At 42.7% G+C, this 15,094-nt stretch overlaps 1 protein-coding gene across 1 annotated transcript; it reads left to right on the plus strand.

The window, feature by feature from the left end:
• The first annotated feature begins 10,481 nt into the window (after positions 1-10,481).
• On the plus strand, positions 10,482-14,628 carry LOC148054544 (prolactin-like). The gene is made up of 5 exons (XM_087767599.1): positions 10,482-10,572; positions 10,732-10,883; positions 10,997-11,104; positions 12,528-12,707; positions 14,434-14,628. The coding sequence occupies exons 1-5, from the start codon at positions 10,542-10,544 to the stop codon at positions 14,626-14,628; spliced, it is 666 nt and encodes a 221-aa protein (XP_087623725.1). The 5' UTR covers positions 10,482-10,541.
• Positions 14,629-15,094: the final 466 nt, after the last annotated feature.

The raw sequence follows: 15,094 nt of genomic DNA on the forward strand, positions 1-15,094 counted from the left end.
CTAGAAAAGCCTTTGAGCTAAGGGAACAGAATTTGTTCAGCAGAAATCACGTACAGCACAGCTATAAGCTATAAGCTGTCCTGAGCAAGTGGCCTGTAAGCTTCAGGACAGGGAACCTTAGCATTAATGCAAATCCAGGAAAAACATTTCTCGAGGAAAATAAGAAAGACTGTTCCTGTCACATATGCAGGTATGAACTCCTGGCTAGTCCACCCATGTTGGGGAAAATTAAAAAAAAAAAAAAAAAAGTCAGTTTTCACCTTGGTTTTCGTTCTGCAGGTATAAAAGGGCCAGCTGCCTGCTACCTCGCTTGCATTGCTCCTTGGAATGAAAGAATTGGAGAACATGAAAGAGGAAATTGCTTCTGCACCTTGTTTTCACTACACCCATGCTCACTGGGCACATACTGACATCTTAGTGGGGCTAAATAAGGAAATACCACTCATGGAAGCAGCTCAGAAAATCCTCAACCACCATCTCTTAAACAAAGGAAAAGTGGGCAAGGTGTCATAACTGAAGAGCATCTGGGATCAACAGCCTTCAAAGATGCTTAGGAAACTGCATATTAAAAATTACTTCTCATCTTTTTCTGTTATTTTTTAATTGTAATCTAGGCAGATAACAGTGCCTATCACAAAGGAGGCTACGTACTTTCCTGTTTCCTGATTCCTTATAATTTCCCAAGCCTTGCTTTTTTAGATGGAAATGATCAAAATTCAGGTGAAATGATCAAAATTCTAGTGAAGGTTTATTGATTTTCTGAAGGACTTCAGCCTGAATTGTTGGGCCTGTTTCCAGCTAAAGAGATGGGGGGAAAAGGTTGGTTTATGTTCCAATGAGATTGGGCAACATTTGCTTTATGAAATTCCAGTACCCTCCTTCCACACTTCTCTTTCAAAGCTGAGACTGGACACATGGTATCAGGAGTTAATTTCATATCTGGGATAGGTATTTTTTATTCTTGTGCAAATCCACCCTCACATGGCCAAAATGTAAACCCTTTGGAAAAGGAAAACACTTTTTATACATGCAATATAACCTTCTTGGTGTTACCTGCAAACTTTCCAAGCAATCCCACCTCCATTCAGCATCCTCCGTCACAGAGATGATGCAGCTCTAAGCTACTACAGGATTAAAGACCTTGGCCATGGCACTTGAATTCAGAATATGCAACATCTCATCTGCATTGCCTCTGCTTCCATGCTGTGCTGTGAAACCCTGAAGAGGAATTTGCCTGATTCAAATACAGAGAGGATATGGACTGGTCTCATGTAGAGCGGTTTGCGAAGCACAGGTCGGGGAAAGCAGGACCTGAATTTGTCCTACCAAGCTTCAGGTATGTCTTACCAAGCTTCAGGCCTGACTAGGGAGAAGGCAAATAGAATGGGGCCAACAGTCTGGTGCAAGGAAGGGAATGAAAATTAGGGGTTAATGAAGACAGGTTATGGGGCAGACAGGATAACTAGAAGCTAAGTTTGAGGAGATGACTGCTAGAAGAGGTAGGAAGAAAGGATGCAACAGGTTGAACAGGTATCTCAAAACAAGAAGGCAGGGGAGAACTGGGGAAAATATCCAGCTGCTAGGCATAGTTGGTCATATTGTGTCTGTGTCTCAGTGCCGAAGAGACAAGACTGAAACGGAGATCAGTTGTATCCAACTACAGCACAGCCCCTTTACAACTTGAGATGGAACAAAATGTTCTCAGGTGTCACTAAGCTCTTAACATCAGCAAATATCTTTACCCTTTCACCACAAATGGATGGCAAGTTTCCACTGCTATCAATTTCTCACCTTAAAAGAAAAAAGTCTGAAAACAGACCTCAGGGTTCCAAGCAGAGCTGGGTGAAGCTACATATTTTTTTCCCTGTGGTAGTGGGGGGAAAGAAAGAATCTTGAGAACAGCAGAGCTAGGACCTAAACAAAAGATTTTTATATCTGAATTCAGTAAAGGTAGTACTTCTACATGAAGTTTTTCATAATCTGATGTGAGGCTATTTCTCAAGTACTGATCATGTCCTTTGCATCGCAAAGTGACTATCCAAATGAGTATGCAATTTCACTGTGCCTCTTCACTTATCTGTAAAATGGGTATGATAGCATCCCCTCATGTCAGGAATATGCTGTGATAATAAATGCATGCTTGTGAACAGCCAGATATTCAACAGCAATAGAGAGAATCCAGGAGGAAAATGATTATGCATTCAGAATGCATTTTATAATAGGAGCATTTTAGAATAACAAATTTCTTTATAATATTTGAGAACATGAAAATAACGTAGCAGAAATTACAAAGTATTTGACAAAATGGAGGACTCGTATATTTATGTCATTTTTCCCATGAGTCCTGCTATAAAAAAGCAAAGCTTGAAATCTTGCCAACTACTCTATGCTGTTAAATATTATTATGCCAGTGGGGAAGACACAGCTTGGCAACACCTGACATTAGCCAGATGTTAAATGGACTGCAGTTAACTTATGTCCATACTACACTCATAAAAAATTTGGACCTTTGGTACCTCTGACAGCTTCTCTTCTACAATGATGATTTCAAGATGGTGGCAGATGGGAAGTCACAATTTAAATGAAGCATCATTTCAAAACTGTGGACAGTCCTGAAAAAAACAAAATGTGCATAGGGTAATGCTAGTGTCTTCTTTCCTACTTAACTAAATGCTCTAAATAATTTGATTTCCTAAACAGAGGACATGGCATGTATTTTCTCCAGATGAGTATTATAGAACTAACCCCAGGGGTTACAGTTAATTTTCAGCTGTGCATGATTATCAATAATACAGACTCAGGACCTGAACCCCATCTCTGTAACACCAGTGTGAACCCAAAGTAAATTTATCAAAGTTAGTGGAGCTATACCAGCGTGATGGTCTAACCCAGCATTTATTACAGTCAGCCAAAGCCTACTAGAGATTTCAGTGGGCACTGGGGTATCGCGTTGAGATTGCCTCCAGTGTATGATGTCTCCATCATCTTTATACCCTTAAAAACCTCAGATCTGGGGTAATGGCCTTGCCTGAAATTTATCTCCAAATAATTTCTGATCATGAGCTAAAGAATGCATTTTTGCTTGATGCACTTACAAACATTAAATGTATAATTTTATCTTTATGTTCAAAAAAGGTTACCCCAAATACAAGTCCATCTGCTTTAAAATTTAACACACCTCTTTATTATGCTACCAGTGATCCTACTGACACAGCAGTGACACTTTTCATATCAGGAGACACATGACTAAGCTTGAAATATTTAATATTGTTACGGCACATCAGAGGTACTATATGAGCACTGTAAGGAGTAGAAAGGAGGGTGATGCACCTTTATAGTTAGGGTGCAGCTTGTTTTGAGAAGGCTGGCTTCTTTTATAGCAGTTTAGAGGAAACTGAAGTACCATTGAAACATTTTGCAAAATCTGTAGCGGGTAAAATATGACATCTCATCTCTCTCTGTCTTTTTCAGGCCACAAGATCATTTGCAGATATTTGAAGGGTAGGATTCAATCATGCCTTTCTCTTTTTTAAAGCTATTTTTATATTCTTTCCATTTTATATTTTAGAAATATTTTACTTTTATAAGTAAGTGCATCCTTCAATGGAATTGTACATCCCCGAGTGCAGAGCTTATTTACTCCTAATATTTCATTGTCTAAATAATATTAAATATTTTAATTATAGGTTCTACCTTTTGTGTTCAAATTCACTAGTTTGTTTCTCCAGGCCACATTCAAGCGTTGTAAAATTAAAATATACAATATATAATGCAAAATATATAACTTAAAACTGAATTAATTACATTTCACCCCCAAAAAAATGTAGGATAGGATCAGAAATTCAAATTCAACGTCAAGAACTCATAGGGCATATTACCCTTTCAAGTTTCAGTGAAGATAAGACTTTTCATAGAACCTACATTTCCCTATGATTGGATTAGTCCCTCCAAATCATTAATATTAAGTAAATCTACTATCAGGTAGAACTAAATTCACACATCACAAGCAATCCCACTGAAGTCAACACCAATGAGAATAGAAATGTTCTCCTCTTAAAAAATAAATTGAAAAAATATCCAAAAGAAACACCACTTCATAAATAAAACATTGAGACATTGATTTTCCCACTTGACTTGTGTGATGGTTAGTATGGTGGAAATCATTGTTTTACAGTAAAATCTCTTTAACATGGCAATTTTTAGCTCAGACACTCCACATAGACCCCAATCCATCCTTACACAATTGATTCTACCTCCTTAGCAGGATGTATAATGAAGGGCTCCAAAACTTAAAGTACCTGAATTTTTAACTGGGTTTTTAGCTTCAGTTTTACTTAATCTTTATGTGCATACAGTTCTTCCCTAAAATAACACAGCAGTTCATTCTGATGAGTAGTCAGAAGATCAGCTAAGGAACTAATCTTCTCCGGAGAGTTGGAATACCGCAGATATTTCAAAAAACGTGTTTCTCTCTACTTGAGTGCTACTGTCACTGTCATAAACAGTAGGAAGGATGTTTTCCTGGATGCTAAGGATAATCTTTGTAGCCCTGGAGGAGGTAAACATGCAACATCTGTAACAGGTTGTCCAGGAGAGGGGTAGCAGGAGAAGCAGCACTCCTCCTGCACTTGATGTGTCAAGCACATGCTCCACCAGCTCTAGTCTACATTTGCAAACAGAAAATGAGATTCCTCTGCCCTAACTTAGTCTATACTCATCACCCTAAGCTCTTCTGGCAATCAACACACAAAACCAGGCACCACTAGAGATTACTGATGGGCACCTATCTCAGAACCTCAGAAAATGCCCATTTCTAAACTCTAGATGCCTAAAATTGGAGGAGAGAAATCCTCTCCTGAATGACTGGAAGAGAATTGCATTGCGTGCTCTGACAACACATTTCTCTTCAGTATTTTCCAAATGAAGGATGACAAGATCCTTCCCTCTAGAAGTTTGTCCCATAAAGGCCTGGCCCTCCCCAGGAAAAATCCTTATTTCAATACCTGGTTTTCCAGAGTGCTGAAAGGAGGATCAGATCTTTTATGGATGTTATTCCTTGGGTCAGAGTAAGGGCATAAGCAAGAGAATGCAGGAGAGAACAAGGCGGGACTGTGGATGGAGAGCTGACAGCGCTACACTTGATTCTGTTGAACCATCTTCCTCAAATTAACATGGCAAATGCATAAAGCAACTCCAATAGCCTAGGCCCATCTTCAACCAAACTCCTTTTCTGGAATGCCATGGATCTGAGGCATCAGCATACGTGCCAAACACATGCACATCTCTGGTTCAAGCTCTCTGAGGTGCACAGAGAATCAAAATAAAATGCTTTATAGAGAAGAAAAGAGGAGATGTGGTTTCCTTTAGCTCTTTTACATTTGAGCTTAAAGCCAAGCACCCAAAAGCACATGTTGAATAGGCAAGCTGAGATTTCTGTTCAGACCTAAGGAGACCAATATGGAGCAGGAAGGCAGGCCTCCAAGTGGCAGTAAGAAGCAGTAGCTGAATTTTTGCTTTTGCTGATGAGATTGTAAAAGGTGAGAGAGAATCCTGTAAAGCCTTCACATAAAACTGCAGAAGAGATGGGGGGGGTTCTCTGTGTAAGAAATTACAGAAGCAGAAGGAGAAACAGTAAAGGGTATAGTTGTAGAAGCCAAGAGAAGACAAGGAAAGCAGGAGGCTTTATAGGAGATGACAACTGAGAGCTCTGATTATAAAAAGTCATTACAGATATAAACAAAAACAGATTCAGTGGAGATCAAAATAGAGGAACACAACTGAAAAAAGCATAAAAGGGAGAGAAATCTATTTGATGAATGTAAACAACTTTTCAGTGAGTGAAGAGTTATTCAAAGAGATGGAGGGTGGAGAAGGATTTTGCCCAGAGAGATGAATGGAATCAAGGATTGTTGTCTTAAGATGAGGGGATGAAAGAATGTTTATATTGTGAAGAAAGAGGGAGAGGAAGGAGGAGAAGAAAGATATAAAGGCAAGAAATATGCAACCAAAAGCAAGACAAGGTTTGCTAACAGTTCATTTTTAAAAAATGGACAGTTGGACAAATGGACAATTTTTCAGATTCACTCTGAAAAAGGTCATGTTTGCCCAAAAGCTGGTTTCCGTTTTTTCCAGCTATATCATTGATCCAATTAAACATATCTGCTCCTACTTACATCGTATTATCTGTATCTCTGGATTTTCAAGGCTGCAACAATCAAGAGTAATGCAAATCAAGACAAACCCAGTAAGTTTAGTGATTAGTATACCACTGCAGTGTGGGAAAGAAGAGCAGAGAAACTAGAAGTGAGAAGAGAAAAGCCAAATGCTTGTATGTGAAGTGGTAAAAGCAGAAGTATGCCATTTTCTTTACAGAATTAGGAAAAACCATAGTTCTGTGATCCAGCCTTCAGAAAATGGCTGACTCCTTGAAGTGGGTACTCAGCTCTTTTTTCATTTCACTTCTAAGATCCAGTTTATGTAATTTCCATATTGCTTTATTCACTTTTAGAGCAAAAGATGTGACTTGCCCCTTCTTGTCCCATAAAATGTGCCTGCCGCGATGTTCTAGAAAAAGAGCAAATCAACAGTGGACAGTATTTGGTTGAAACAAACATTTTCATTTCAGCTTTTACTGCTTCATGATGCAAATTTAGGAGTGATTTTGAATGCATAATGAACTCCAGTTGGTCTTGCACTATAAAATTTTGGCAGGCTGGAAGGGGGAGAGGTCTGATGTTGCCCACTCAGCCCCCTGCCCACGGCAGGATGAACATCACTGCTGACTGTCTGAAAACTGTTGGAAAGTTTATAAGAAAGGTTAGATAATGATGGAGATTTCACGGTGTCCCTGAGCAATCTGTTCCAGTCCTTAACTCTCTTAACCATTAAGAAGTTCTTTCTAATGTCTACTTTCAATCTCCGTTATTGCAGTTTAATCCCATTATATCTTGTATCCATAATGAATGTGGTGAATAATTGATTCCCTTCCTCTTTGCTGCTACCTTCTGCACATCTGAAAACTGTATCTCTGCCTTGTCTATCCCTGCTAGAGAGTAAACAGCCTCACTTCGTTCAGTCTTCCCTTGTAGGCCACGGTGGGGGGGTTAAACTTTGATTATTCTTGGTTTTCTCCTCTGGGGTCTTTCCATCTGGCTTATATCTCTCTTGAAATGGGATGTCCAATACTGAACACAGTATTCTACCGGACACCTTACAAACACAACGTAAGGCAGAAGAACTCTTCTTCGAAGTACATACCCCAGATTGCAAAACAAATTAATAAATAAACAATGCAAAGCAACAGTAAGATACTACTGACTTAAGTTCAGCTTGCTATTTCTTACAAGCTGTGATCCCCTTCTGTGCAACAGCTGCTTGGTTCTGTATTTGGGCAGTCTACGTTTCTGTCTAAGTGTAGTACTTTGCATTTTTCTTTACTGAACTGAACCCTACTTCTTCAGGCCATTTCTTTAATTTTCAACATCACATTAAATTCTAAAATGGAAGTGACTTCTTCCCGTTTGGTGTCATCTACAAACTTAAAATATCAGTGAAGAGCCAGGAAAAAAACAATTCTTTGAACATTGATATACCACTGGTTAAGAAAACATTATTCATTTTAGAAACCGGAACCTTAAATAAAAGTTCATAATTTACTGTGGATTCTTTCCTCTAAGTTGCACTGCATTTTTTGCTGTGCAAGTCATTTACATTTTACACAGCACAAGTTCACAGCTCCTTCATAACTCAAAAATTGCCTTAACATTTTAAGGCACCTCTTCTAGGATAAGCTTTGCATATGTCAGAATTTCTCCTAGACATGTGAAAACCAAAAGAAAATGGCTATTGGCCAATAAAAATAAGTCACTGATTTATGTGCTGCCCATATGCATGCTACCAGTGTTTTTCAGATCCTGTCATATGCATGATTGCTCGTTTTCTGATAGTTATCAGAAATAATACTAATATTTCAAGCCTTCAGTTGGACCACAGGCCAGAAGTATTTTATCAGCTACCAAAGAGCTCAGAGCTATTGCCAAGGCTTCCTGTATGATCCCCATTAAGAACTGGCTCAGCAGCTCTAACCCCTGAAATTAACTGCATTGTCTTATTCATTAGAGATAAAGCAGAGGTAAGAGAATGAGAACAATCTCTGCTGAATAGTGTAGACCATTAAGCACATCTTAATGAACTGCTTTTAAAACTAATTTTAGAAATTCCAAAAAATGAGGGCTAAAAAATATCTTACGGACCCATGGTGCTATCAAACTTTAGAAGTGACTTTGAGGAATTTTAGAGCAGTGAGTTTTGACTGTTGGGTTCAGAGATGTACTGGTTTGAAGGGCTGGCTAAGCTGTATTGCTGGTAGAGGCTGAGGAGCACGTGGACTAGCTCAGTAGTGAGATTTCTGGTATTTGCTTATATTGATCCAACTCTGTCAAGAAAAAAAGTAAATTCTTTTTTGAGATTGCACTCACTTAACTAAATCAAATCCAGCTAGCTCAGCGCACATCATGGCAAGACAAGTTCCCTGGAAGGACACAAGATTTGTGGGTAGCTCTCAGAGAGGAATAACTTTCCTTTGAGATGTCTGTATGAACGAAGGCGATGTAGATTGTGTGAGAGAGACATTTGAATATTCCTTCTCATGTGCTATCTTTTCAATCTTCCTTTTGGCGAAAGGACATGTAAATCTCTTTTTTTCCTCCTTAAAAATCTGTCTCTTTAACAAAAAGCCAAATCCTTAAACAGATGCAAACAAGGAAAACAGAGCCCAGGCAGAGACCGCAAGCAGGCAAACGAGGGCCCCTACTTAGCAGTGACTCCTGCTGGCATTTTCAGCACTCAAGGTCTTCACCTCCCAGTGTTTTGAATCTGTGCACGTTGCAGAATCTGTCAGCTTTGACAGGCCTTGGAGTTCAGCGAATAGCCATGCAGACACCTACTGAGAGTCTAGAAACTGACACCTAACTCCTTGGAGAAGCTCTTATTTTCAAAATGTGAATCCTTGGGCAATGCCCCTTGACTTCATGCAGAATGCAGTGGCAGATGACAATTACTTTTAAGATTTGGCTAGCGAAGTAGCTGCCTCTACTTGTTTTCTACCAATTTTTTGGCATCCCCACAGACTACAGGTGACCAAAGTCATTTCCTCCTTGGCCAAGAGCTAGTCAAACTCACGTCTTCCACCTCCAGAAGGGGTCCTAGTCACCCAGCTGTCCTTAAAAGGTGGGGGAGAGGGACATTCTTCAACATTCTGGTGGAGGTATGGTCATCACATTTTCCATAAAGGAAACGGGGATTGGGGGGCTAGAAAACAGATACATGACCAGCATAGTGGCTGGGGTAGTCGCAGAGGAAAGACGACAACTTCATGGGAGATGTTTCCTCATTTCTAAGCAGACTGCTCCCTTGGCAGTGAAAAAACTTCAACAAGAAGGGCAGAGCTGACTCATTCCCCATGTTGTAAGAGCCACCAGTTATGGCAGTCCCCTGGCCAACCTCAGATTTGAATACCCACAGGCAGAGCAGGTGCCTGATTCCAGCTCTACCAGACCCTGAACTGTTCCCATTGAATTACAAGAGGTAGGTTGCCAAAAGCCAGAAAATACAGCAGAAAGACCCTGTGCTCAGGTTCCCGTTGGTCAGCTTGAAGCAGCTTCTGGTTTGACACGCCTTTGTAAGCCTCATGACAAACATCTCGACTTTCCTCATATGTCTTGCAGGGTTGCTGAGGATCTCACACCCATAAATTGAGGACAGCCACTGAGCCCATAGGACTTGCACCCCCTTGGGGATCCTGATCTGAGTGCTTTGCTGTGTCACTCCCTTAAGCTTTTAGCCATATGGGGCATCAGCAACCGTTTTCAGGCACGCTTGTACCACCAAGCATGCAGTCACCAGCTATCACACCTTCAGTGGTCTTACCTCTGACCAGCTGCTAGGGAGCAGGGAAAGCAGATCTGATCTTAACCGTGTGATTAAAAGAGATGGCTAAGAGATGCATGTCATCAGGCCAGGCTTCTCTCCTACCCCTCTTGTTGCCCTTGTATAACCCCCCCATTATCACCGACAGGATTAGCCAACTCGCCTGGTCTCATTTCCCACACCCTCACCCCCCCCCCCCCCCCGAGGGCAGCGGACACGCTGGTGTAGACCTGGCCGCGCCACGGGTGGGGGCTGTGACACCGACACCAGGGCAGCCCTGGTCCCACGGCGGGCGGGCGCTGCGGGGGTCAGCAGCAGCCCCCCCCCGGAGCCCGGGACCCTATTTCTGCTGGGTCCTGCCGGTTGCCGAGGGCGGGGACTGGTCCCGTCGGTGCGAGGGCCGCTCCCGCCCGCCCGCCGAGCCGGCAGCCCCGCTCCGGGCGGCTTGCTCACGGTGGCCTCCGGCTGGGCACGTCGGGGAGGGACCCGCCATGACCGGGAGATCCCCCCCACGCCACGCACATCCCCACCCGGCATATATAGGGGACGCGGGGGCAGCGCCGGCGCCGGCCGATCCCAGCCGCTCCGCTCCGGCTAGCGGGCTCCGCGGCGCCATGGCCCCCGCCCGGGCGGCGGGGCCAGCAGGTGAGGGCGGCCGCCGGAGCGGGGCGGAGGGAGAGGAGGGGAGAGGAGAAGGAGGAGAGGGAGAGGGGAAGAGAGAGGAGAGGGGAAGAGAAGGGAGAGGGCCGGGGCGGGCCGCCCCCCGACGCCCCTCGCCCCCCGACGCCGCCGGTGTCCCCGCAGGTGCCGCCGCGGCGCTGGCGCTGCTCTGGCTGCTGATTTGCGCCCCGGGGGACGCCGGCAGCCGCCTCCTGACCGTGGCCGATCTCTTCGACCGGGTGATCCGGCACTCGGGCAGGATCCACAGCCTCTCCACGGCGCTCTACGCCGAAATGGTGAGTGCCGGTCCGGCCCCGCCGCCGCGGACCGGGCGCCCGCCGCCGTGGGAGCGGCTGCCGGCGGGGCGGGGGGTGCTCTCGATGTCTCTTTAGGTTTTCTTGCCCCATAGGAAAAACACTTTCCTCCCCGTGACAACGAGCTGGGGAAGCTCGCTCGGAAGTGCCACACGTCGGGGATGCTGACCCCCAACGGCAAAGAATACGCCCAAAAAATCCCGGTAAGGCTGGGCGGCGGGCGGAGACGGGGCGGGCGGGGGGCATCGCGGGCCCCCGCCGGGTCGGGGGGCTGGGAGGGGGCTCCGCGGGTCACACCGCCTCCTCTCCCCCGCCTGAAGAAAGGAGAAGATACCCCCTGTCCCGTCAGAGCCCCCAAATGTCTCACCCATCGCGCTGCGGTTGTCCCCCACCCCAGTCAGGCTGGAGGCAGGCAGAGAGGATTTTATGCCCCCGGTGCTTCATCAACAGTTGGATTGAAGAGGCTGGTAAGTTCTGACCCCAAACAGGTGCACATCACAGAGGTATTGCGTATGAATCATTAGTTTGTTCTGTTAAAAAACCTGTATATGGTTCCATATGCTTAAATCATAGTTATAGTAGAGGTATTGCAGTAGTACTTCGTCCAAATGACTGACAGACAGACATCCTTTTGATTTTGTTGTGGCACGCTCTGTGGAACAGAAACTTAGAAAACTGTGCATGTGACAGATAAATTAATCAGCGTCACTGCAAAGTACAAAAAGCAATCAGGAGAAAGAAATAACAGTCATTATCTCTGAATCGGTAGTTAGGTAAGGAGAAAAGAACAGCAAATTGTTTTAGACATATGTAATGGCAAGAGAAAAAAATCGTTATTAGTTTAGAGAAGAGCAGGAAGAGTTTCTTTAGACAGAGAAAAAGCAGATTGTGAAGTCGAGGATACAGCAGCGGAAGAAACTTGCCTCTAGGAGGAGGCAGACAGAGACAAATGTGAGCGTTTTGCTCTTTGGTTGTGATGGAGTGAGGAGCTTCCCCCAAGACGTTTAGAAAACCACTTTCCTCCCTTGAAGGGCAATAGGGAATGAGGCCCTGCCTGCTTTAGAAGGCTTTAACCAGTCAGCGGTATTTCTTAACTTATATGGCAAGAGAGGTCTTACGGCCATTGAGTTTCTGTTAGAGAAGCAACCGCCGTGACCACCGGGCACCTTCTTGGAAGTGTGTCTGCAGCGAACCCCTAACCGACACAGCTCTAACCACGGCAGGTGGGAGGAAACACCTGCACTTCCATACCAGCAAACAGAGATGTCCAGGTGAGGCTCCTTGGGCTCTTGAGACATCTAGGAGTTCCCGAAAACTTTTTCAGTACAGAGTAAGCTTGCCAGGAATGCCACCATGTTGCTAATGCTGTACTCCATGCTTTCAGGTATTACAGAGCTTAGGAGTCTAAGAAAGCTGAAAACAAGGCAAATACAACTTTTGGGTGTTGCTTACATCGAAGCAAATAACCAAAGACAGAGTGGCCCTTAAGTTCTGAATATTTGAAAACTACTGAATTGCAGATGTGAATCTTAATCCCACTGAGATTTCACAGTGAGACTGTCTAACAGTGTTCATATGACCTGCTGCAAACTAACGGAGAAATTATTTACTGTTTTAACTTATAAGAGAGAAGAACTAACTCACCTGATACTGAAACTTTTGCAAGCCTGGAAAGAACCGCTTTCCCACTTTAACCAGCATATTGAGCACCATCAAGAGCTGCCTGATGACAGCCTTAGCAAAGCTAAGCAAATCAGCTATATGGTACATGAGCTGAAGACTGGAGTTGAAAAAGTAACAGAAAAGGCAAGGTTTTCAATGTAGCTTTTATTTATACCAGCCATGTGGCATGAGTGACTTTGGGGGGGGCAACGTCTGCTCTCGCTTGGGCTGTAACCTTAGTGCCAACAGAGGCTCTGATCCAGCAACAGTGGACTTTGTTACAGATCCAGCAATTTTTCAGCCAAAGGATGTGACTTAGTTTACGGACTGGCAGATACGTAGATGGCATTATATATGCCCATATGTGTAGAGCAATATTTTATTAATATGAAATATATGGAAGAAAGACACAAGTACAAAGCCTAGAGCCATTTACAGCTTCATAGATGAGCCAGTAATGACTTGACTTTTCTAGGGCAGTAGAGGAGATGTGGGTAGACCGTGACAAATACTTAATTATTGTTTTCAGTTTTATTTGGATTTACATTCTAACTAGTTCAAGTATGACTGCTGTCTGCAGCAAAGAACTCCTTCCTAAGGCAACAATTTTATGCTGGGATAAGTTCTTCGAGACAACAGTGGCATTGCTTAAGTTAGATGCCAGTCACAAAACAATTTCAAAACTCCATTCCAAATTCTGGCAGATCATATATAAATTATTGGACGTAATTTTTTGTTATTTCCATTTCTGTCTTCTCATTACTAGCTAGAAGTCCTGATCTTTGTATTTCTTGTGCATTCATATCTAAACTTATTTGTAGTTTTGGCTAAGCAAATGAGGGCTGTGTGTCCATTCTCTGAAATGCCTACACTGCCAAGGTGTCTGTTTCACTGAAAAGTGAATAATAAACTAATATCTTACACTAGTAGACCACCTTTCAGCTTTAGGAACACATGTGGGGAATACAAGTTTTGAAATGATAAGCAGCTCATCACTAGAATAGGAGGAATTGCACCCTGCTCTCAAATGCAGCCCTGATGAGGGTGACTCAGAGTTACAAATGGGAAGTCCCTCTTCCAAGTGCAGGCATGATTCTGGGTTAAAATGGCCTTAAAGTTCAGAGGTATTCAACCTCAAAGCTTGACCTTTGCTTCGTTCTGTAACTGAAGCAAGCCATCCAACTCTAAACTAGCTACATACTTCTGGTATATTTACCTGATTTTATTTTTTTAAAACACCTTTGAAGGAATTACTAAGAAGGAAAGCTTTGAAGTTTTGACCTCTCTGTACTATGGACATACCACACAGTAGGCATATAATTTTTAAAAAGAAGCAAACAATGCAAATGCATCCCATTATTTTGCAGCTGTTTTTTTCTGTAAGACATAATTTTAAGCTTGGTTCTGTTGTGAAGCTCCTACCTCTGAGAGGCGGTAACAGCCGTCAGAGTTCACCAGGTTAAACAGCACTGCGAGTGCTCACGTTAGAAGCTTTCCTTGACAAAATTTATTAAAATACATGGCTACAAATCTCAAGACTGGTTTGCGATATTAGTTCAAGAGGAAATAACAATTACCAAACAGGGGTTCCTCTGCTTAAACTCAGATGGAGTTATACTCCAGTATTGTTGCATTACTAGTATATCAGATCATTTCAGGCTAGTCTTTAGGTTGTATGGACACCGTTAAGATAAAAAGGTAATGTTATTCTCTGTAAGGGAGCATTACAGATACCGTCAGTAAGTGCGTGAAAGGGGTGGAGTTGAACAGCCCAACATAGTGATGCCTCGGTTGCCATCTGCACTAGTATTTTAAAGATTTGTTGTATGCGCAGTTACGAGGTGTACTTCTTTTCCTGTTTTCAATACAGATGCAGTCAATGGGGATCATCAGCAATTCATTAAATGGAATGGCATCTTCTGAAGCCACTGGTTTATCAATTAGTAATGAAGCAAACATGATGAGTGACTCTGACTTTATTCACTGTTTCAGGAGAGACTCCAATAAAGTACAAAGCTACTTAAAAATTCTTAAATGTAGGATTATGCCAGAAAATAGTTGTTGAGTTGTAATCTCTTGACAAGTAGTCTTCAGCATGTTGTTTATAAAGATGGAGAAATATAATTTATAAATTATGACAATTACAGTCATTTTAATAGGAAAGTGGTTTTGAAATTCTTTGGCACTTATGTGACATGGTTGACCTATGCAGCTGAAATACTAAATAAAGCATCATGTGTGTATGTGGGTTAACGCACCAGATAAAAAGGAGTACTCTAGTAGCAGATAAATAAATGTCCTTGCACGTTAGACTGTGACAGATCATATTATGGCTGATTCACACAGTTTAGCTATATACATGATTGAAAGTGAAATTCCGTTTGTTTACCCTTGGTACAAATACATCTACGTACTATAAAGGAAGTATATTTTTATGTAAAAAAAAAAAGTTTCCTCCCATTTCTACATACATGCATACCTGCAGAATATTGCTAAACACTGCGGAGTAGTATTGCTGTTGATCAGTTTAT

Source organism: Nipponia nippon, unplaced genomic scaffold (assembly GCF_047370975.1).
Source record: "Nipponia nippon isolate SJK-2023a ecotype South Korea unplaced genomic scaffold, ASM4737097v1 scaffold_3, whole genome shotgun sequence".
NCBI classification, from domain to species: domain Eukaryota; kingdom Metazoa; phylum Chordata; class Aves; order Pelecaniformes; family Threskiornithidae; genus Nipponia; species Nipponia nippon.

Coding starts and splice junctions, on each gene's coding strand:
- LOC148054544 (XM_087767599.1), top strand. CDS start 10,542: ATGGCCCCCGCCCGGGCGGCGGGGCCAGCAG. Junction 10,884..10,996: donor CGGCGCTCTACGCCGAAATG/GTGAGTGCCGGT, acceptor CTTGCCCCATAG/GAAAAACACTTTCCTCCCCG. Junction 11,105..12,527: donor AATACGCCCAAAAAATCCCG/GTAAGGCTGGGC, acceptor TTAACTTATAAG/AGAGAAGAACTAACTCACCT.